Source organism: Mytilus edulis, chromosome 1 (assembly GCF_963676685.1).
Source record: "Mytilus edulis chromosome 1, xbMytEdul2.2, whole genome shotgun sequence".
In the NCBI taxonomy this organism is placed as follows: domain Eukaryota; kingdom Metazoa; phylum Mollusca; class Bivalvia; order Mytilida; family Mytilidae; genus Mytilus; species Mytilus edulis.
In genome coordinates this window covers 36,535,841-36,561,322 of record NC_092344.1, presented here as the reverse complement: position 1 = coordinate 36,561,322, position 25,482 = coordinate 36,535,841, and the positions used below count along the sequence as shown (strand labels likewise).

The following is a 25,482-nucleotide window of genomic DNA, read 5'->3' as shown; positions in this document are numbered from 1 at the left end:
GATACGGATCCAGTTTATGAAATTTGAAAAAAGAAAAGCAATCGTGAACCCTTAGATGTATTTTAAAAGAGTTATTCTGTAAGCACCAAAATGACAAGGAAATGGTATGTCATGATTCGAAAACAGACAAAACTTAGTTCAAAGGGGCACTATAGGCATAAAAGTGGGACGGAAAATACCAAAGAAACAGTCAAACTCATAAATCGAAAAATAAACTAACAACGCCATGGCTAAAAATGAAAAAGACAAACAATTCTAAAATACTACATATGACACAACATAGAAAACTAAAGAATAAACAACACGAACCCCACCAAAAATTGGGGGTGATCTAATGACACAACATAGAAAACTAAAGAATAAACAACACGAACCCAACCAAAAATTGGGGGTGATCTAGTTTTTGGTGGGGTTCGTGTTGTTTATAACATTAATCATATAAAAAAAAATGTTAAAAAAATATGTGTTGCCATGGTAACACATCATATTTAAAAAGACTGGGTTTTTTTAAAATTTAAAAACTGAAAAAACTGTGTCTTTTAAACAATCTTAATATAACAAGGAAGTAATTGTCATATATTATTTAAAAAAAATAAAAAGGGGCACTAGCTACGAGATATCATATGAGATATATACAAAAATTGTTTTTGTTCAATCATTAATAAACGTGAAGTAGTGAAATAATAATTTTCTATTAACAGCCAGTATATATAGTTCAAATTTGACAAAATAAGCTAAGAAACATTGAAGATTAATTATTCACTTGCAAGTGAATCATTCCAACTCCTTGAATCCTTATTCGTGTGAACTTCAATTAAACTCCTTAGCCAGAGATTGGAAATGCATAAATCGTGCGTGATCAGTCTTTTAAAGGTAAAGAATGTAAACATTGAAAGTGAAACAAAGGTAAATAATTTTTGATTGACTGATTCGATCAACAAAAAATATTCTTACATAGGTAAAAACGATGATTGACATATATTTTTAATCTATAGTATGAAATTAAATCGACATTGAAAAATCTAATTGCACGAATTCGCTTTATTTATTTAATCTATATTTATGTTTACATACCTTTGATATATGGTCATCGGAAGTTTTCCGAGGTCAACTCGATATTTAATTAGATGGCGCATGGACTAAAATACACACGAAACGAAGCTACATATTTTCGATCCCATGCTCTGTAAATTGTTTAATTTCGACTTTTAATAATTTGAATAAGTATTGTTTATGGTTATAAATCAAATATGAGAATTTGAGTCAAATGGATGAACATAAATTTGACAGCTAGTGTCTCTTTAAGGCCAAATAATACTATCTAAACTGTATTTAAAGAGCATAACATTATTTATTACAGACCAATATCCAGATCAGACATCGGAGTCGAATTATCACAAGACTAACAAAGGCATGAGGCCGGCCTGACTTCGGACACGCGCTAAAATGCGGCTGGGTTAGACATGTTTTGTGGCGGATCTCAACCCTCCCTCTATACCATTAGCCAATGTAAAATCTAGAAAAAGCTGCAATGTGGACAGTAAAACTGAGTTAAAATGAGTCCGATGTCAGAAAAGGCAACAAAAGATACTATTGAAAAATGACAATGATACATATACTTATCAAAGGACTAGTGAGCACTTGCTGACATGTAGCTCCAGACCACAATTAAACTAATAGAAAGATTATGTCTTCATTATATGAAAATAAGTATGACCCCTCCTGTTAAGAATTAAAGTATCATACCATTATAAGGTAGTAATATACTGTTCCGAGTGTGGTTTTGCATTTTAACCCCTATGGATTTTATTGTATCAAAGTTATAATGCTATAAAATTCATTTGAAGACAACTGATACCAAATTAGGCATTGAATGTCAGTGGCGGATGAAGAAATTTTCATTACAGGATGACTTCATACAGGAACTTCTTGGGTATATAGAAAGACAATAAGTTAGCAATATCTGTTAACTTTATTTTTCGCTAAAAAGATTTTGTTCTCTCACTGGATAATTCAAAATTTGGTGAATATGTTTAATGCATCTATGGGTTAATCGAACAACAGATACAGGATACAGCAGGTACAGTTAAGTCTGCCTCATATCTTGACTTACATCAAGAAATTGACAATTAGGTCGGTTGAAAACAAAACTTTACTACAAAAGAGACGATTTTGGCTTCCCAATTACCAACTTTCCATTTCTATGTATAAAAATTCCAGCAGCGTCTTCATACGGAGTATTTCTCCCAATTGATCCGATATTCCTGGGCTTGTGTTTCCTATTATGATTTCCTTGATAGAGGGTTACCGTGCTCAAAAGGAAGCTATTAAACCAAGAGTTTCAAATGGTGAAGTTGAAATCATCCCTTCGTAAATTTTACGGACGCCAACACGAGTTGAATTGGTTGTCAGTTGTTATGGAATATCCGTTTCACATATGATATCGGATATGTTCCGTAACTACAACCCGTTTCCTTTTCACGAATCTTACCTACCGAGTTAGACTATTTACAGGGTTTGTAATAACACGAGCAACACGACGGGTTTCACATGTGGAGCAGGCATGATCTGCTTACCCGTCTGGAGCACCTGTGATAACCCTCAGTTTTTTGGTGGGGTTTATGTTGCTTAGTCTTTAGTTTTCCATTTCGTGTCTTGTGAACTATTATTTAAATAGTGTTTGATTATCCCTATCATATCCAGAAATCAACGCCACTTTGCTTATTTGAATATTATACAAAGGAAATCGGATACGGGTGACGGAAATTATATTAAAATGATAGGGAATTTTGAAAAAAAATGTCTGTTTTAATTTTAATTTAAGTTAATATAGCAGGTTGCCTGGGCAGAAAACAAATATACACAACAATAAACACCATTTCAACGAAACATTATGACTGTTGTTTCAAAAATCAAGGTTCCTAAGCTATTTTAAAAGTCGAAGCGAGAGGCTTTTAACATTGCAGTGTAAACCGTAAAATATTGGCTTACAAGGTCATTAGAAAAACAGGTTGCCGGGGTGAAACTTGAAACTTAAATGTCCAAAGAATAAGCAAGTTCAAACCTTGTATGTGTAGTCGTTGAACTCTAGGTTCCCACGTAAGCAAGTTCAAACCTTGTATGTGTAGTCGTTGAACTCTAGGTTCCCACGTAAAGTAAAAATGACCCTATTTCAAGAAGAATAAACTCACGTAAATAAAGGCAACAGTAGTATACCGCTGTTCAAAACTCATAAATCCATGGACAAAAAACAAAATCGGGGTAACAAACTAAAACCGAGGGAAACGCATTAAATATAAGAGGAGAACAACGACATAACACTAAAATGTAACACACATAGACAAAATCCCACGGGATACATATACTTATCAAAGGACTAGTGAGCACGAAAAATTCACTAAATTCGCGTTCATTGTTTTGATGTTGACCGCCTGACAACTTTACGGAAATATCAGAGTGATTGTAAATAAGGGGTCTCACTATAAACTGGACCCCTGCTGTTGTTTCAATCTTATCTACACAAACTTGTGTCGAGGTATCAATCAGCGGGTGGCCAGTTAAGTCTCACTTATCACTAATTAGCGACAAGAAGCGTCAAGAAGCGACAAGAAACGTCAAGAAGAGACAAGAAGCGAGAAGAAGCTATTTAGCGACAAGAAAACTTTTTTTTTATTGAATATAAAAAAATATGCATTTAGTCTTAATTTTTTAATATACGGGCAATGAATTGATAATTTTTATTATTATATTGATATATGAAGAAATTAAACATTTGTGAGGAAGGGATCGATCGTGTAGTTTTTAATAGTACTAGAACACACCCGCGAAATCGCGGGCATTCAGAGCGGAGTTAAAAGAATGTAAAGTGTTGTTAGAAGTTTTATACCTCCTCCTTCATTTCCAAAATTCCCAATTTTTGGTTTTCTATCAATTTCAATATGAACATACATTTAGTATGTTATGAACATTTAAGTAAGGAGCCTGTAGTTCAGTGGTTGTCGTTTGTTTGTGTGTTACATATTTGTTTTTCGTTCCTTTTTTATACATAAATAAGGCCGCTAGTTTTCTCGTTTGAATTTTTTTACATCGTCATTTCGGGGCCTTTTAAAGCTGAGTATGCGGTATGGGCTTTGCTCGTTGTTGAAGGCCGTACGGTGACCTATAGTCGTAAATTTCTGTGTCATTTTGGTCTCTTGTGGAGAGTTGTCTCAACATGCATGGCAATCATACCACATCTTTTTTTTTTGTAATCTGAATTTTGTAAAATATTTAATGAATGGAGAATTTCAGAAAAGGTATCAAAAGTTCACTTGAATAATTTTAGCGCTTATAAATAAAGTGTATTTACTTTCAATTCTTATTTTAGTAAGGCAGCAACCATTTGATTTTCGGGGGGGGGGGGGGGGGGGGGGGGGGCTATGGTTTTTTTTTGGGAAAAAAAGTTTGTTTCCAGTTTTTGGAGAAAAAAATAATTTGTTTTTGATTCTGAGAAAAAATTATTGTTTGTTTCACCCTCAGCTGCCACTATATGTAATGCTAAAATTGAAAGAAAAAAATTGTTTTCGACTTGTCGCGAAAAAATAGATTGTTTTTCGCCGCAGGCGAAAAAAAAGATTGTCCAGAAAAAAAAACATAGCCCCCCCCCCCCCCCCCCCCCCCCCCCGAAAATCAAATGGTTGCTGCCTAATCGATCCATGGTGGTCAATTGACATAGTATACAGACCCTCTCCATTTAATAAACTCTGAACAAAATTAAAATACACTTTATTCGTACTATTTGTTTGTTCAAAGTATACAGAAAAAACGCAAACCGGAAGTATAATCTGACTTAAAATTTCGTCCAATGACGGGACAATATCCGGATGCCTTTTTTCTCGTTTTTCTCCCAAAATAACTCAATCTGAATAATCATATGAATGGATGACAAATGCGACTATGCACTGTATATATAGGACACAGATTCGTGTTTATTAATTTATTGTGGAAAGAAGAGAAGCGACACCAAAAATGAGGTCTTCTCGTTTAATAGTATAGATATGAATAGATGAAGAAATTAAACATTTGTAAGAGCAAAGGAAATGCACACGCTATAAAATGAAAATAAAAACAAAGATTTTCACCTTTCCTTTGAAGGATTTATTGAAACAAAAACATGAAATATCATTTCCTTTCAAACTGTACAATTCATTTTCTGATAATACCAACGTTAGCTGTGGCTTCACCATAAGGTAATACACAATGTAGACCATCAAATGAGATTAACGAGGCGCGTGTCCCTTGTTTTATTGCTACAATAGCATCCAATAAACACCTTCAACTTTGTACACGCGTCAGACTATACAATTACACGCGTCAGACTACACAATTACACGCGCGCCAGAATATACAGTTATTGTAAATACTTATAATGAACACCTATTGAAAACTCAAGATTGTCATTGATTTCCTTAAATCTTCAATCAATATGCATAAACATGAGTCTGGACTCTGTGACGGACAACTTATAATATCCGTGTTTTAAAGAATTTAATGATATCAAGCCAGTCCAGTTCAAACTATCATCACGTTTTTGCCCAAATTTGAGTTAAAAGATTCGTTCAAAAAAGTTGAAAATCTTTTCCTTTGACCCAAGTGGGCCTTAATCTAAAACTAGTCTGATCTACCCTGGGCATATTGTAAATATTTATTTTTTTCTTCAGATTTTTGTTTGTACTACGTTAATTCATGTGTTAATGTAACATGTGTAATATTATTCATAATTCTTCGAACTTTTCTTCGTGAATATTATCATAATAAAAACCAGTAAATATGATATTTTTGTACACAAAATTATGCAACTAAAATACTGAAAACCGTTTTCCGTCAGGGGACTTAGCCCCCCGGAACCCCCTACAAAGGCTCCGCCCTGGACCTGCTGGGGGCCTTGAGCGGCCCCCAGACCCCCTGCCGATTTGTGCCTACAGTTGATCTGAAACCTAGCTACGCCCCTGGCCTAAGAGGGGCCCTTTCTATTCAGGCTTTAGTGATTCTCATTAACCAACCAAACTTTTGCCACAAAAAAGGGAGCCCTAAATCCGCCTCTGAAAGTTGGAAAGAACATCAAGATTATTATTTACATCAGTAACAGTCTATATTTTAGACTGTTTATATGTTTTATGGGCTATTTGTTGATTGTCTGTCCGTATTTTACAGCCAGAATGGCAATATAGGTCCAGACATTGTTGAAATGTTCAGTACTAACAGACATCCATAATACTAGACTAGTAATGGACGTCTGGTACCAGCTAAATACTAGTAAAACTTTTTTCACACCTACATTTTGACGCGATTTTACAGCAAAAAAATAAGACGAAAGACATTTGATTTTTATTTGATCTTTTGATAGATATATTTAAAACAGTTTCTGAAAAGGTAATTCCAAAAGATTGAAATTCTTATTTTGGCTAAATTTGGGTAAAATATGTGAGAAATGTCTGTACCAAGTCAGGAATATGACAGTTGCTGTCAATTCGTCGATTTTTCTATTTGATTAGGGACCTTCCGTTTTGAATTTTCCTCGGAGTTCAGTATTTATATGATTTACTTTTTCAATACCCTCCTTTTCTTTGGCAATATTTTATTCGCGCAATAAATGCAGGTTCTTGAAATGGATACACAAAAAAGAAATTATGTTTAACTATTTTAACTCCTGGATAGCTATACGATTGTAATAAGATCAAAGAATATATAGTTGGGAAAATAACGTTGATATCGATGAAGCACTACCAACTTTTCATCGTAGCTACCAAGATCCTTGATTTTATAAGTTTAAAAATTCCGTAAGAATAAGTCGGATCCGTATCCGATAATATTTTTAAGAAATTACAGAAGTTCCGATCATCATCCATCAGTCACCTGACATTGATTTTTTAGGAGAAGATTTTAAGATGCTTTACAAATTCTGTTTCTTTGCTGTAGTTGCAACATCCTTAGCATTGAAATCACCCGTATTAATATGGTCTCCATCAAGGTAAGATGTTGGCGTATCTGTGTAAACCATAATTTCAACATGGTGAAACAGGAGGGACACATAAAAAAGGAAATTGTTTTTTACAAATGAATCACAATCACATAATTCCCAAATGCAGTGGTGGATCCAAAACATTTTGTAAGGGGTAAGGGGGCCTACTGACTGACCTAAAAAAGGGGGGGGGGTGCTCCAGTCATGCTTTAGTGATTTCCATATAATGAACAAAATTTTCCCACAAACATGACAAAAGGAGGGCCCCTTGGATCTACATGTAGATGCTTGGATCCGCCTATGAAATGACATGGTTAACATAAATTATTAATGGGTAAACAATTTTTTCTATAAAGTAAAATGTAACGATGTAAAGACTTTAATCCTTAGCAGTTTGTACTTATCTATAGCCATTGTGCTTTGTTTAATTGTTGAACCAGTTATTTGTTTTTATAGAGATTTAGATTATAATATATATTTAATACTATGCTGACTGCTGTACCCCAATTTTTGACACTTTACCTATTAAATCTGTTTGTTTTGCTCACACTTTGTTGTCATTATAATGAGGCCCGTCTTTACTCAGTCTCTGACGTCCAACTTCTGTTTTGTCAGACAAGCTAGGGCTGTTGGATGCCAGAGCTTCTCCCGGACTCATGAACATCTGTGGACTCACCATTTTCAAAACTGGTGAGTCCAAAGATGGGTAAAAAACGAAAATATTTGAATAATGAACACAAATCATCATATAGCAAAAGTTTAAAAGTAATGCGATTACATTGCTCTACATTTTTGTATTTGGTCATGGAGATTAATATAATAAATTATATTGCAATGAAATATCTTCTTCTTACTGTTGCCAGTGTTGGTCCCACCATATAGCCAAATGACTAAAAAATCCTTAACGAGAATACTGTTGTCCCATATCAAAAAGTTGAAATATTTTGTATAAACTAAACACACACATCATTTTATAGCAACAGTTTAAAAGTAATCTGAGTTTAATGTAATTTCATTGCTACATGTATGTCATAAAGAATAAAATGATAAATTATATTGCGATAAAATATCTTTTTTGTGCTGATCGACTCTCCATGGGTGACGATTATGAGTCCCTGGAATCACCTTTAAAACTCCTTATTGAGAACCCTGCTTCCTTTATGCAAGTTTCTTCTTCATTTTCCTGCCAAGCTTTATTTCCTCATATTTGTACAGTTGTTATAGAGAGTCTATGTTATATGACCCTTCGATTATGGCATTTTAAATTTCACTTTGAAAGATTGTTATCAACTCTGAGGTCCCATAGCCCTAGCTTGTCTGGTAAAACAGTCCTTGAAATACCGAGTTATCTTGGACTAGTCATGGCGGTGTCCAAGTAATCACACAATCATAAATATGCAATATGATCACATAATCAGAAATTAGTTTTTAAACAAGCTAATCAAATTATCATAAATACAGTCCTGGATTATCAAATAATCACATAAAAAACTGCCAAGTATTCACAAAATCAAAAACCTCATGAAGAGACTCTATAATGGAATTCTTATTTTTATAGTGACTGTCATATAATTAAGTGTCAGAGAGGTTTAGCTACATGAAGCTACAAATGTATATAATACAAGGTTTAATCCACTTTTTTCAACATACATGTAGCTTTATACATTTTAACTTCATGCATGTACATATTAGGAAATGCCAGGTCAAGAATATGACTGTTTTTCCATTTGTTAGATGTGTTTCATCTTTTGATTTTGCCAGTTTATAAGGGACATTCTGATTTGAATTTCCCTTGGAGTTTGGTATTTACAAAAAAATGTATGTTGTTTTACTTCTTTGAAGTTTATTTTAATTGTTTTGCAGGGGATTAAGTGACCTGCCACAGAGCTACACAGGACAGACTATCAACTCAGATGACTTTCAACAGTCTTATGTGAAACCTTTAACTAAAGATAGCAACTTAGTTGTTTTTCTCCAAGACAGAGTAAGTTACATGCAGATTCTTCTTCATCTGTTAAATACTGTCCAGAATATATATATATATAATATATATATACCCCGGTATATATACTAGAACACACCCGTGATATCGCGGGTCCGTGACTGAATTAAAGTATATAACTATGCGCAAGCATTATTTTAGTATTAGTATTGTCATCTGATAAAGTCATGCCGATTATAAGATACACAGTTTTCTCTGCTTTCAAATCTTTCTGTTTGAACCCGTCGAACTGGAATTTATCAATTATTAGTAATATTAATTATTTGGAAAACAAAAGGTCCTGGAATGGAGTATTTTTTAATCAACAGCATTGTCCTATATTAGTTATAAATAAAGTTGAATTCTTCGATTCGCTGTTTTACGTCATGCCCGCTAACAAATTGAAAACTGTACCTATACGCCTTATTTTTAGTCCAGATTTTTAGTATTCGTATTGTTATCTTAGAAAGTCTTACTGATTAAAATACTACAATAGGTAACAATTCGACAATTTAGTAGTGTCAACCCTGTGATTATGACCCGTGTATATAGCATATTAATCCTGAATACACCGTTTGTTGGTGCGCCTGTCAGATGCGGAACGTACAGATAAGGTAATAGGTAACAGGTGAATATACTATTGGTATCGGTATCAGACTCGACCCGGAACTTCTTAATTATTGGCAATATTAATTACGTGGAAAACAAAAGGGCCTGGAGTGGTGTAATTTTTAATCTACACCTTAGTACTATATTAGTTATATATAAAGTTAAATTCTGTGATTCGTCGTTTTTACGTGATGACGGCTGACAAATTGGACCTCGTAATTTTAGTATTATAGATATGAGTCTAAAAGATTGTGTAACAATACCGATAAATAGATGGAAAACAAAACACTAAAAAGTGTTGAATATAATCGCACAAAGATGATCCAATACCTATTAAGTTTACTGGTTGGTAGATTCTTATAGACTCTCTCTCTATATATATATATATATATATATACAACTCGTCTAAACTCAACCCAACAATGTTAGATCTGTAAATTTGCTTTCGCAAATTTTTGGTTCTTCCCTCATCAGGATTTGAACCCATGCTACTGTGATATCGTGACACCAAATCGCCTGCACTGCAGCCGTCCCGCTAGACCACACGACCACCTGGGCTCTCAAAAAAAGAGCTTTCGCTGGCCGTGTGTTACCTTTCCTCCTCAGTTTTAATCTAGTGGCGTACTACAGTACATGATATATAAGGCATGAAGATGTTATTGTTACAGATCAGCTAAATTATCTATAGTAAAGGATCCTACAAATTAATGTAATATACAGTCACAGAAAATAATTATATTTATAAGTACGTCTGAGTCACTGACAACTCTACAACCGATGTATCCATCGGATCGCCATCAATGATGGTGATACATTGCTGTGTACATAATGTATATACAACTCGTCTAAACATCAACCCAACAATGTTACTAACAGTTAGATCTGTAAATTTGCGAAAGTTCTATTTTAAATAAATGCAATCAAATATGTCAAATGGACTGTAGAAGATTATTTTAAGCCACATTTTCTGAACTAAATTTAATTTCTGTCATGGTATACATTTTCAGCCTGAATTTCTGTAGCTATAAATTTATAAAAACTTCCACTATAAATAGTTCTTTAATTTATTTTTATTTATCTTATGAGTTTATCTTACTAGTTATCATCCATTTCAGTTGAGTCTTCAGGATTTGAACCACCATGCAGATGTCTACAATCCATACAGTGATGGAGGGTCTTTTAAAAACATCAAGGTAGGGGATAATACAAAGAGGATTAGTATGATTTAAAGCAGTCATTGGGTATATTTACACCAATCTGAATCCATGTTTGTCTTGTTCCTTGTAACAATCAGGTTTTCTGCAAATTGATATTTTACTATATTATTAATTCGTTTAGGGATAGTCACATGTTAAACTATATTTTCTAAGGTAGAGAGAAAACGGCGGATAGCAAAACGCATATTGACCTGAAAAAAGCATATTGCACAGTTATTTTTAGAATATCTAAAAACCAATATACTTTGTGACGTCATGTAATGAATTTTAGGATATTGTTTAACGTTTTGAAACACATGATATCTGTGATCGATTATTTGACGAAAACAATCTTTAAATACATAAGATGTCCAAAAAAAGAGTAAACGTAATAACAAATAATTTGTTGTTATTGTCAAGGAGACAATGTAATATCTATAAAATTCCAACAAACCTAAATGACGATTTTGATACAAATATGGTCAGAAATTAATAATATAACAAATATAGCCTTTGTATGAGGTCAATACAGGATATATCGACCCAAAGAAGTATATCGACCTCGGACTTCGTCCTCAGTCAATATACTTCTTTCAGGTCAATATATCCTTGTATCGACCTCATACAAAGGCTATATTTGTATAATATCAATATGATGAAAATCTGATAATTGGTTGATTGGGTTATTTTAAGTGTGTATTTAATGATGGAACCCATTGTTAATTTTTTATACCGCTAAACTAGGCAAGGACTTGATAAGATCAAGTGAAACTTATCAACATTGGTTCAAACACTATGAGGTCAGTGATATAATCAGCGTCAAAGTTATGTCAAAGACAGGTCCACATATTTGACATAACAATGCTGTGACATGAAATTTTATAAAATACTAAACATCATGATGCAGACAGAGAGAAGACTTACAATATTTGACGTGCTTATCAACAGAAACATACTTAGTTTCAAGCAATTTACTTACAATTATATTTGTACATCGACTAATTGAAATACTACCAATGCCAATGTAGCAAACTTTATTGGGATTACCCTGTTATAAGTTTGCACAACCAATGTTTGAGTGGAAAAAAAAATAAAGGAAATTTGTTTAAACTTTTATACATTTGATAATGATTTCCAATTTTTGGAAAATGACGCAGTCATTGTTCCATAACTGCCGACCTGAACTTCATTACATTTCTCTGCCTACCGCGCTTGGTTTCGTATTTACTATTTTTCATACAAACTGGAATCTGCTTGTGTTATCATTATGCATGATCATTGTGTAGTAATCAGCCAGGAACCAGTTTACACTCGGTTTCATATTTACTATTTTACAAACTAACTGGTTTCTGCTTGTATTCCACTACACTCGAACAAAGTGTTGTAGTTTGACGGGAACCAGTTTAGAATTTGTAAACTACAAAATGTGATCGGTTATTTTTCATTCCGTTTTGGTGTTTCATACCGACTTATATGGTTTGAATAAGCTTAAGACCCTTCAAACATTAATGTGATAGGTATATTAAAGACTGTTTTACAAAAGGATTGAACTGTTTTACTTTCAAAGTTGCACTATAGTGATATCTGTCATGTACGGATTTGCACTCTCACCGGTTAATTTCTTCTTTTACACGTGCTTTTGAAACTTCCTGTTTAAACATCGCAAGTTTTAAAATAGTTTTTTGAGTGAATTAAACTTATTTTAACAATCATGAAGCGTTCCAGAATCATTTTAAAGCAGTTTCTTCTTCTCTTTGATGATGGAAAAAAGGTTTTCTCAAGAAAATACCGCAAACGATCGCAGAGGAATTGAAACGTACAAGTCAAGTCGGCACCTGGTTAAATTGGCATATAGTCAAATCGGCACCTATTTGACGTCAATTCGGCATCCAATAATATTTGTTATAATATTTTCTATTCAATTAATTAATTACTGTTACCAAGTACATAGTGAATATGTTGTTGTGTATTTAGGTAAACAACGAAACGAAAGTGAATATGTTGTTGTGAATAAAGGTAAACAACGAAGCCCTTACCAAAGCTGTTGTTATTGACTATATCAGATGTCAATTTTAAAGGAAAAACACAAAAGATAATTGTTTTTAACAGCTTGGTCCCTTTGATCTGAAACAACGAAACAATAAAACATAGAAACCAAAATATAGCAATCCACTAATATAACCAAAACATGATAAAATTTATTCAACACACAGAAAAAAACATAGTCAGAATCTCACTTAATTTTGAAACAAGTCAATGAAACAAAGTTATAGCAATACACTTACCAAACATGATTAAGAGTTATTCAACACAAAATAAAACGTTGACAAAGTACCACTTTATTTAGAAAGGATTATTATTATTTTTAACAATACGCTATCCAAAACATGATAAAGATTTATTCAACACAAAAAAAAAATGCTGTCTCACTTTATTTTGAGACAATGACAACAATTATACTTATAAGAAAACACTTGCTTACAGAGTTATTAAACACAAAACCAATTAAGATTGGGTGCGAACATGTAGGGTGTGGTGTGAAAGTGAAAGGGGGTGAACATGAGTGGGCGCAAATGTGAATGGAAGCGAACGGACCCGGATTCAGACTATGTACCAGTGAGAAATATACAAGCCTTTCTACGGTATTTATTTGTACAATTCAGGTAGTCTTGACCTATTCATTTGTCTTAAAAAACCAGCCAGTTGTCACCTTCACTTCACACACACACACACATATACGAATATCAATTATATGCTTACGATACATGTTGCATTGTTAAACTAATTACGGTATGTGAAAATCAAGACTTGCATAAAAACTATCCCAATATGAGAGACAGTGGCGTCATTTTTCTTCAGAGCTTTCAGCTCTTTGATTTTTATTTTTGTTTGTTTTAGTCCTTCATGGAAGACCAGTTTTCTGCACAGATTTCATCAGTAATGTCTCCATGGTCTGGTCTAGAAAACATAATGAAAGACTTTGAGGGCAAGGTTCATAAAGTTATGGAATCTGCTGACCTCCACAAACTTGATCTTGGAGGGCAAGCCAACATCATCATTGTAAACTTGAAACCAGTTCAGGGATCTAGTAATGAAGGGAAAGTCTTTTCAGACAATGGTAAGATTAGCTCAAAAATAGATTACTTGGATAACTTTTATAGAAAAAAAGTAGGATCCAAGTCTTAAATCTTCTGGTTAGACAACTTACAACATCTGTACATTAAACACTCACACTGTTTTAGAATTGAGTTTCTTTCTGATCAGATTGGTAATCAAATTGCATGTGAATTTTGAAGCCCAACTTTAATAGTGGCATTGTGTTTTCAGTCTGTGTATCCATTCCTTTGTTTGCTTGTCTATATTACCAGCGTCAGATTAAAGTGTCGTATAGCGGGTTATTTTCACAGAGTGTAAATTTTACCTTATTTTCGTGGATATATCAAAATCTCCAAAATAAATTCCTGCATCTTAAAAGTGCACATGTATTGATAACATTTTTGAATACACCAAAATAACAACCCCCAAAATATTTCGTATACCTTATTCAATGAAAATCAAGAAATTTTAAATCTGTGAAATTAACCCGCTATACGATATAAGGTCATGGTAGTTTTTAATGAAGTCGATGTCCAATCAACTTGACACTTAGTACACATGTTCCCTATAATATGATCTATCTAATTTTAATGCCAAATTTGAATTTTGACCCTAATTTCACGTTCCACTGAACATAGAAAATGTTAGTGTGAGTGGGACATCTGTGTATTGTAGACACATTTTTGTTTTATAGACACATGGTATACTTGGTATTTTTTATTTCACTATTCTAAATTTTAAATAGGGTAATAATTGATATGGAGCTGTTCCAAATTTTTATCTAGTCCCCCATTAGAGGCACTCAAATTGATTAAATATGGTTGGTTGCATTTTCCAATAAAGAATTCTTGTGATAATTTTAAGTAAAATGAAAATTTGCCATTATCTTAATAAAGTGCCCCCTACAAATGTATGTCCCCATTTGTTGAGCTGCAACAGGCTTTACCTGCAATCAAGCTTTGAATTCATGAGGAAAAAAAAGGAAATGTTGATTCATAGTGCTTGATTATCTTTTATTTTGATGCTTGAACTTGAATTAATCATGTTAACTATATGAGTTTGTTTCTTCTTACAGATGAGAAAATGGCTGAAATAACTAAACAACTGACAAAACTAGGCATCAAATACACAGCTGTTTATACAGGAAAAACAGCAACAAAGGTATGCATTGAGCTTTATGTGTAGCATTGTGGTTCACAGCTGGCAGATTTAGGGGAGAGCCCCCTTTTGTAAGAAAGATTTGGTTGATTATATAGGGAATCACTGAAGCATGACTGGAGGGGGCCGCCATTTTTAAAAATTTCTGGATTCGCCACTGGTTCATCAATTACATACATGTTCTTGTAAAAGAGTCGAACTTGACAGTGTATGCTGAATATCACTATATTTTACACATTTGAATAGGACACTAAAGTTGTTTACATTTGAATAGAAAACTAAAGTTAATCGTATATTGTGAAAAAGTATGAATTTTATATGGGCTTCAAATTTTATAACATTTCAACATTGTTCACAGGGTCCATCGGACTATCTGAGTATCTCCTGAATTTGTTGGTTTGTTTTAAGAATGATAGTATTTATATATGACACATTTAATGAATATAAATATTTGACATGTAGTTAAGTTTAAAACTTACTCTGGAGATTATACAAATTTTGTCAATATTAGAATACACAATTAATAATTTGATTTGCTCATTCAAAATTCTAAACTAGATGTTTTCCATGTTCAATGTAGGCATTTTCATGCTAGACATGGTGGAGGTAGCACCAATGAAGCCATGAAACATAAACCTGATAGAAGCTCCCTGTGGGCTTTTTAATTCTTTTATGTTAATCTTTATATCTATCATCATTACCATGACATTACAGATTTTATGATCTCTTTTCAGACTTCTAATGTTCAGGGTTCTGGTGTCAGCAGAAGACTTCAAGCCATAGATGATGTTTCTAACCCCAATGCCACATTTATGAATATTACCTGTCCTGGTAGGAGCTCACCTTTCTTTTTCTATCTGAGAGGTCTGGAAATAATGGCACAGAGTAATGAGTCGAACTACAATAACAATAACATCACACTCGAAGATGATGGCACAACTTGTGATAATGATACAGCTGTGTAGGTTTTAGATATTCATTTATTTATATTTTGATGCCTTTCTGACTGGGAGATATGATAGCTAGGGGGGGTTAAGAAACAAACCTTGTAGGCAATGTTCTTTTTATACGAACGCAAAAAATTTTGCTGTCGTACATGTATATTGGTATCACATTGTCGTCAGCGTCGTCCGAAGACGGATGGTTTCCGGATAATAACTTTTGTATAAGTAAATAGAAATCAATAAAATTATAACACAATGTTTATAACCACAAGAGGAAGGTTGGGATGGATTTTTGGGGTTATGGTCCCATCGGTTTAGGAATTGGGGGCCCAAAGGGGCCAAAAACATACATTTATCTAGTTTCAGGACAATAAGTTGTGTATAAGTATTTCAATTACTCTGAAATTGTACCATCAATGTTCATACCATTAAGTAGAAGGTTGGGATTTATTTTAAGGGTTTAAAGAACTACTTTTTTTACAAGGAGGATCCGCATCAGGAAAAGATGATCAGGATATGCTAATTTACGGAAAAAGTCATCTCACTTTGTACCTCGAAAATTTAACCATATATGTGAAAATGTAACAGCAGCGAAACAAGCTATCATACATATCCAAGTTTACGATATGGACTGAGCTACAGGAAAAAACATTACGATTACTGCCTATGTAAAAACAATTAAAGCTATTGACCCAGTTAAGTAAATTTGATCTTCCATGCCATAGCTTGCAAAATTTAGTAGTAATGATTTTTACAAAAACAAGGAAGAAAATATTATGAGTGGGTGGAGTAGGAAATTCAGATAACATGATTGTGTAATAGACTTAATGCTTGTTTTGTCTATTTAATTGAGAAATAAAATGTTACACACAACCAGTAGAATTTGAAAGACAACTAAGCTAAGACCTGGCAGTGTTTTTGAAACTTCCAATTATAATCTTATAATTTGTAGTAAATACATCAGTGTTTTTAAGAACAGTCTGCTTGTAATGTCTGTACTTGACATGTCAAACGTAAAATATTTGTTTTGCTTGCTCTGTAAAATGTTATTTGTCTTTAAGAATGTTGTTGCATTGCTTTTATGAAAAAATATGGTTGAACTAGATGAAATAGATAAGTTTTCTGAAGATATTATTTTGTTTTTTGCTCCATATCTGGATGAATATATAATAACAAATGAAATGTATATAAATTTATCTCTTTCCAGGTTAAAGTTGAAAGCCATAGGAGATGATATGAAATTTAATTTGGAGTAAGTAAAATACACAGATATTGTGCTTTGTCTTTGGATTTTTATAATTCCCATGTAGGATAGTTTTGTGTAAAATCTGTGCTAGTGATGTTGAAATGATAAAAAATAATTATTAATTTGTCAGTTTATACGTTAGTAAAATTGATTGATGGATGCTCAAGATTCAGTGCCAATGAAACATGGATATTCAAATCATAAGTTGTGAAAGCAAAAGAATATACCTAGATTATCCCTGCTTTGTACTAGAACAATCAAATTATTCACATGATACATGTAGATGGAAATAGCCTGCAGATATATGTCATCATAGACAAACATACATTTTTTGGTCTCTGGACTGACTGTTCTTTGCCCTTGCTCAAATATGGATAATGCTTGTCCGTAAAACAACCAGAAATTTTAAAATCTTCTGTATACCCTCGGTCACACCTTACTGGATAGCACGAACGGATGCCTAAAGGACGAAAATAAAAGTTGACAAAATTGTTTTCTGTTGGGAATCTGTTGATGTACTGACCAAATAAAACGGACGCGTAACGAATGCATAACAGACACACACCGGATATGCAACAAAAGAACTAAGGAAATGTTCCGGACAAAACGGATGTCAAACGTACATCCAACGGACGAATACTGTATAAAACGGACACCTAACTGGACGTTCAACAGACATTTCATCCATTAGACGTCCGTTCAAAGTTTTGAACATGCTCAAAATTTTCCACCGGACAGAAAAGACGTCGACGGATAAAACGTATGCTAAACGGACATGGACAGACGTCTAACGGATATGAACAGAAAAAAAGTTATCCGTTAGGCATCCGTTCGAGCTATCTGTTAAGGTGTGACCGAGGCTAATGACATAAGTTGGAATGGTATTGTGAACCTAATCCACTTCAGACAAAAATTTGACTACCATGCATGGAAATTAAGTCAATTTCTAGTGACTGCATGTATACAAATGTAATTTAATACAATATTTGTTTTTATAATCACTCAGGATTTAAAGAAATTAGCCATCAGATAGTATGCATTGCCATTGAGGTCATGCTGTAAATCTCATGTGTTATATTTAATATAAATATATTTTTGTTACAGATGGTCCATGTTGATTGACAACATCTCAGAATACTGGACTATTAAAGAGAATATGGTATTCCTAGAGTGGACAAACGGCACTAAGACTGTTACTGCTAACGAGACCCTAGTCATCAAACCAGGAGACCTAATGGCACCAAAACACTTCTCTTACCATTGTTCAATGCACAAGATTACCACTCTACGTGTCAATGCAACTGCTAATATCACTTTGATGTTTGATGGTCTACAGGTATATTATAATTCTACCAAACTTAGACAGAAGCTTGTTTTTTATCATAAGATAATATCCAGAAGTAAAGGTAAACAAAAAATCCCTTTTTTTCCCCTAAATTTTACTTACAAATGGACTTATTTTTTTTTCTGTCAGTTAACATTACATCCACTCTGTGGTGGTTAATGTTTTTTTTTAAATTTTAATAACTTTCTTAAACTATTCTGGATTCCTACTAAACTTGGAAGGAGCTTGTTTATGATCAAAAGCTAGTCTCTTAGAAGAAAATTTTGTAAAAATATATTTCCTGTTTTTCCATGTACGTTACTTATATAAGGACTTAGTATTTTGTCCAGTTCACATTACAAACAGTGTGCAGTTAAGTTTCTTAAAACATTTATTTGATTCATAAAGAAGCTGAGACGTTCGCAAAACCCTTACAAATTATTTCTCAAGGTGACAGACAACATGTTCCTTCATCAACTAATTTAAAATTTTCTTTAATTTTAAAGATTTTACAAAATTTAAATTAATTTTATTTTTGATTTTGTATTTCAGTTCCAGCCGTTCATGATAATGGATAACCAGTTCTCTGATGGTTGGGACTGTGTGGTATTCTTCACCCCAGGGATATGGATGGCTCTCATCAGTGTCTCCATCATGATACTGATTGTTCTGTATGGACTAGGGATGATAGCTTCATTGAAAACCATGGACAGATATGATGATCCTAAAGGAAAGACAATTACAGTCAATGTTAATGAATAATCATAACAAAATAGGAGAGATCTTTGTTTCCATTAATCTAAAAGTTTAACAAAAATTGAAGTAAGAGCATATTTAGAATAAGTTGCATAATGAAATCAAAGAAGTAAATAAAACTAAATGCTTAACTGGTTAGAACTTCACATGTTTTGGATTAAGAGTTCATTTGAAAGTAATAATTTTTATTAAATTTAACATGTTCTCATACGTAAGGCAAAATGTGAATTGGTAAACTTTAATATTTGGCTGTCAGGTAATTCCTATGTTGATGGGGCATCACAAGTGATCAAGTACAGAAAAAAAACTATCATAACTATATTATTATGACTTATGTATTGCCAAATAAACTATTAAGTTCTAAATACTTTGGCACTAGTAATTCACAAGAAGTTAAATTAAAATCAAGATTAATTAAAAAAGAATTTACATGATATACATCTTTATACTTTTTAATTCTTTGAAAGTTCTGGTTTTGTCCTATTCTATAACATGACTGGAATAGTTTATTGAAGAAACTGTAGATTTAATTCTACAAAGATTAATGGAAACTTAATCTCTTGTTTTGAATTGTGAACATTAGTTCTCTCAGATTTAAGGAAAACATTTTCTTTAATTTCTTTCAAACTTTAAATGTCTTAAGTTTTCTTGTTTGATGGATTCTTCCTGATATTGTAAAAAAAACAACAACAAAAAATTCAAAATTTCTGTTGCTTTTGAAATTTAGTTAAGGTTATAATATTGCAAATGTTCCAAACTTGTTTCTTTTCTTATCAAAGTACATTGATAAAGTTAAAAATGTAAACTCTGTTTTTTAAATAATATACTCTGTTTAATTGGGAATCTTGCATTTCTATAGTAAGTCACTTTCAATATTTTTTTGTAGCAAAGTAATAAAAATAGAAGAAGAAATTTGTCTTCTGTTTTGTTCTTTAATTAATTTTTGACATTTTGATTACTTTTTGCTGTGTTGTAGGACAGTTCATTTCTTGGAAAGAACGAATAAACTCTCATTTTCCTGTCAATTTAAAAAAAAATGAGGTATGATAGCCAATTTGACAATAAACAAAAAAAAACAAATATGATAGACAGGAACAAACCAAAACCACTGAATTACAGGCTTCTGACCTTGGACAGGCAAATTCATAATCCAAATATGCATAATTTGTTAAGGCCTGATAGAGATTACAATATATATGCTTTATAAAATTGAGAATGGAAATGGTGAATGTGTCAAAGAGACAACCTGAAAACAGCTTGAGGCCACCATTTGGGTCTTCAACACAGCAAGAAAATCCTGAACCCAGAAGCATGCCCAAGCTGGCATCTAAACAGAATGTGTGCTAGTTCAATGAAAATGGAATGTCTCAAGCTTGGAATGATTGATCCCTTGGTGATGAAGACGAATCTTATTCAATATCAATTGCATCAACATTACTTAATACACAGTAAATTTTGCTTCTAACATTGCTTAGACATTGTGCTTTTTTTGCACGAATATAAAATAATTTCTATAAAAAATGATTATTTCTTGCTCAACATCCAATCTCAAGTATTTAATGCATAATCAGGACAAGAACAAATTTAGAAATGATACAATACAGAGCCCTGTTATAAGTCAGAGGGCAAAGGCGCTGTCCATATTTTTATGTGCAAATTATTTATTTGCCTCAAATTTGGCAAAGACTTCAAAAATTCATATGACCTTGCATTCATGACTCAAAGAAGAAAATAATGATATGGCTTAGAATGAATTATATCTCTTAGCAGTCCTTGCTTGAAAGTAGATTTGTGGTTTTGACTTTTTCTGTATTTGATATAATTGGTTATTCAATCAATCAAATCCAGAAACACAAATTAAACATTATCAATAATCCATATAAATCAGGTCCATGTCTGATAAACCCTGCCAGACGGATATGTATACCATACAATCATTTCATACACCAAATGCAGTTGACTGTCAGCTTAAAGTTAAAAAAAACCAGATCTATTTGTGAAAACTTAACATTGACCTTGAAAGTGAGATCAAGGTCAGAGTACACCTGCCAGATAGACATGCACACCTTACAATCATACCATACACCGAATATAGTTGGACTTCCAGCTAATAGTATCTGAGAAACAGACCAAAAAGAACGAAAACTTAACATTGACCAATAAACCATTAAAATGAGGTCAAGGTCAGAGTAAACCTGCCAGATAGACTTGTACACCTTAACCATCATACAATACACCAAATATAGTTTATCTGCTCTTATAAGATCTGAGAAACGGATTTTACCTCTAAATTTAAAGAAATTTCACTAATAAACGAAATGAGGTCAAGGCCTAATGAACCCTGCCAGACAGATATGTACACCTTACAATCATTCTATGCACACAATGTATTTGACTTATTACTTATACAAATGAATCTAAGAAAATGGACCAAACTACGACTACTCAGACTACTGAATATTGACCAGTAAATCATGCAAATGAGGTCAAAAATTGAGAAGAAATTAAACCTTACCAGATAGATTGGACATAAACAACCAGTATTGTGTAACAAATTATTGACCTACTTCTACTACATAGTAGCCTGGCCTACTCTTATAGTATCTGAAAAACGGACACAATCGCGTAACTTTATCCTCGATCACTGATGCAAGAAATCAGGTCGACATCTATTACAGATTACACCCTGCCTGACGGGCATTTAGACCTTGTAAGGTTGATCAAGGATCTTGAAAACGTTTATCCATATTAACCATAATGAACCTTTGAAGAGCAAGATACAGAAGTAGAGAGACAACTATACACATTAAACGGAAGAATACGTGAAATAAACAAACGTATAGGTAGCCACTCATCTCAATTTTCCTCAGATATAAGCAACACCAGTAAATATCACTGTGGAAAAGACAGGAAACTCAAAACGACGAGAAACTACGAGTTTGGACTGTATCAAGGCTGAATTCACCCAGGCGAGCTACTAGCAAAAAATTGGCTAAAAAAGATCTCAGAACAGACCAAGAGAGACTGCTGGGAAGTTGTACACAAACCACCTTTAAAATAAGCTCACTGCCTGCAGATTTAGTCAGCGTGGGTTTTTCCACACTACACTAAATCACTATGTTTGCAGTGACACTTATTTTATTATATGTAGTACTCACCATACCAACAGTTACACAACACAGTAAATCATGGACACACCAACAACTAGTTCAACAATTACTAAATGCTAAATTACACCCAGCCGGTAGAAGACCAATCTGCCTACCTATCTGTAACGCCAAAAGCAAATATTTTCTCCTACTATTGATAACTCTTAAGTAGAGACAGGACCGTCAAAAAAAAGAAACCATTATCCCTGTGGTCTATGCGAGCATCCAGTCACATGGAACTGTCGAGGAGTGTGCTGCGACGGGTGCAACATCTGACACCACAGCTCTTGTATAGAACTATGTTCAAAAGATTATGAACTCCTAGAAAAATCCAATGTACAGTGGATATGCTGTAAATGCGAAAGCATGAACATAAGCTCATTCACCTTTAGAAGCTATGAATTAGAAACATCAAACATATATACGAACAAATAACAGGAATGGACTCAATATCATCAGTCTTCAGTCCACTGAAGTCAAGTAGCCCAAAAGAGTGGAAATATGTCATCACACAGCAAGACACGATCATCCATAAACCAAAGGAAATCACGTCTCAGTAGTAATCCTTACGAGATACCAGCAAATTCAAACATCCGCATCATGACAATTAACTGCAGGAGTATAAAAGATGAAAAAACAAGAATTTGAAACAGCACTCCACAACTTAAAACCAGACATAGTATGCGCCACCGAATCATGGTTATAAAGGGAATAAAACCAGGATCAAACCCAACAAAAGACGCCATAATGTCAAGCGAAATATTTCCATCAAATTACAATGTATACAGAAACGACAGAGTGACCCTTGGAGGGGGCGTATTTGTACTCGTTGAGAAATCCATCACATCAGTCGAACAAACATCCTTAATCACTGACGGAGAAATTGAATGGGTAAAGATCAAAATAAAAAACAACAAAGACTTGCTAGTTGGATCTTTTTACATGCCACATAGAGATCAAAACACCTAAACGAACTGCAAAAGTCGTTCGAGAAGGCCAGAAGTAATGGGAACACCAATGTCATTGTATCAGGAGATTTCAACTGCCCTGACATCATGGGAGACAGCAACAGCCCTTGGACCAGACAGAGAAATCCAACAAGGACTAGATGATATAGCGGAAGCATATAACTTGACACAAATACACACTATACCAACTCGTGAAGGAAACCTCCTAGATCTTGTATTTGTCACGAACCCAACTCTATAGTAAAATCCTCAAATAACGTACCAAGTATATCAGACCATGATATTATCATCACCGACCTGGAAACAAAAGTACACCATCAAAAAAGCCTACCAAGAAAATGTTATATATACAAGAAGGCTAAATGGGACCAAATTAGCATTGACCTTAAACACACCCTAGAAGAGGTCAAAGAAAAACACCATCAAGGAGCTGAGGTACATCAACTTTGGGACACCTTAAAAAGTCAGCTTCAAAAAACCATGAATACAAATATTCCGAACAAAGAAATAAGATCAAGAAATAACATCCCATGGATCAAACACAAACAGAGGAAAATGCTAAAGAAAAAAAAGAGGCTATACAAACAAGCCAGAAAAACAAACAAATGGTCAAATTATAGGTCTTTTCAAAAGGAATGTAAGAAACAATTGATGTAAGCAGAATATGAATACGTCAACCAAAATATCTTTGAGGGACTAAACAACAATGACACAAAGCCGTTTTGGAAGTACATGAAATCCAAACGACAGGACTCAGGAGGAATAGCACCATTAAAAAAGGGGACTAATCTTGTCAGTGACAGTAAGGGGAAAGCCGAACTCCTACTAAAACAATTCAAGTCCGTATTCACAATAACAAGAGACACAAACCTACCAACAAGAATACGAGCTAAAATCAACATAACACTATTAACGATCGACCAAAAGGGACTGGTAAAACTATTAAAAAACAAAATTGACTTTAGTGAGACAAAATTGACTTTTGTGAGACAAAAATGACTTTTGTGAGACAAAAATGACTTTTGTGAGACAAAATTGATTTTTGTGAGACAAAACTCAATTTTGTCAATTTTGTCTCACAAAAGTCAATTTTGTCTCACAAAAGTCAATTTTGTCTCACAAAAGTCAATTTTGTCTCACAAAAGTCAATTTTGTCTCACAAAAGTCAATTTTGTCTCACAAAAGTCAATTTTGTCTCACAAAAGTCAATTTTGTCTCACAACAGTCAATTTTGTGTCAAAAAAGTCGATTTTGTATGCAAAATAGTTCACAGAATCCAAACTAATTAAATTTGCATACAAAATTGACTTTTGTGAGACAAAATTCAATTTTGTAAGACAAAATTCAATTTTGTCAATTTTGTCTCACAAAAGGCAATTTTTGTCTCATAAATGTCTATTTTGTCTCACAAATGTCACAAAAGGCAATTTTGTGTCACAAAAGTCGATTTTGTATGCAAATTAGTTTACAGAATCCAAACTAAACAAATTTGCATACAAAATTGACTTTTGTCGCCCAATTTTCAAATTAGGTAACAAAAGTAAAGTCTGTGTTACAAAAATGAATTTTGTCATGACAAAAGTAACTTTTGTCCACTGAAAGATAATTTTGTATGACAAAATTTTAAATTTGCAGTATGCTACAAATTTTGTTAAACTGAACTCATTTTTGTTGAACAAAACTCACTTTTGTCCGTACAAAATTGAATTTCGAGTACAAAACCACAAGAGTCCCATTCGGCGCCCCGTACCTACAAGAGGTACAAGTGAACCCGTACTTAGGACTCCAAATCTCAAACGATCTGAAATGAAGTATCCACATAAATAACATCAGCAAGAAAGCCAATGCCACCTTGGGCTTTATTAGGAGGAACTTGAGGAACGTACCTGAGGCATGTATGAAAGTAGCATACATATCCCTAGTAAGATCGACAATGGAATATGGCGCAACAATCTGGAACCCATATATATGAAAGGGGATATTGACAGTGGCGAATCAAGAAATTTTCATAAGTGGGGGCCTACTGACTGCCTAAAAGGGTGCCCGCTCCAGTCA

General features: G+C 33.5%; 1 protein-coding gene across 1 annotated transcript; it reads left to right on the top strand.

Moving 5' to 3' along the window:
• Positions 1-6,803: 6,803 nt before the first annotated feature.
• Positions 6,804-20,222, top strand: LOC139512078 (V-type proton ATPase subunit S1-like). Its single transcript, XM_071299443.1, has 9 exons — positions 6,804-7,009; positions 8,864-8,984; positions 10,706-10,783; positions 13,685-13,904; positions 14,958-15,043; positions 15,775-16,001; positions 17,192-17,236; positions 18,335-18,566; positions 19,107-20,222. The coding sequence occupies exons 1-9, from the start codon at positions 6,927-6,929 to the stop codon at positions 19,314-19,316; spliced, it is 1,302 nt and encodes a 433-aa protein (XP_071155544.1). The 5' UTR covers positions 6,804-6,926; the 3' UTR covers positions 19,317-20,222.
• The last annotated feature ends 5,260 nt before the right edge of the window (positions 20,223-25,482 follow it).

Excerpts from the sequence above, each read along its gene's own strand:
- LOC139512078 (XM_071299443.1), top strand. The coding sequence starts at position 6,927 with ATGCTTTACAAATTCTGTTTCTTTGCTGTAGTTGCAACATCCTTAGCA. Across the intron at positions 7,010-8,863 it reads TTAATATGGTCTCCATCAAG|GGGATTAAGTGACCTGCCAC; the intron begins GTAAGATGTTGG and ends ATTGTTTTGCAG. Across the intron at positions 18,567-19,106 it reads TGATGTTTGATGGTCTACAG|TTCCAGCCGTTCATGATAAT; the intron begins GTATATTATAAT and ends TTTGTATTTCAG.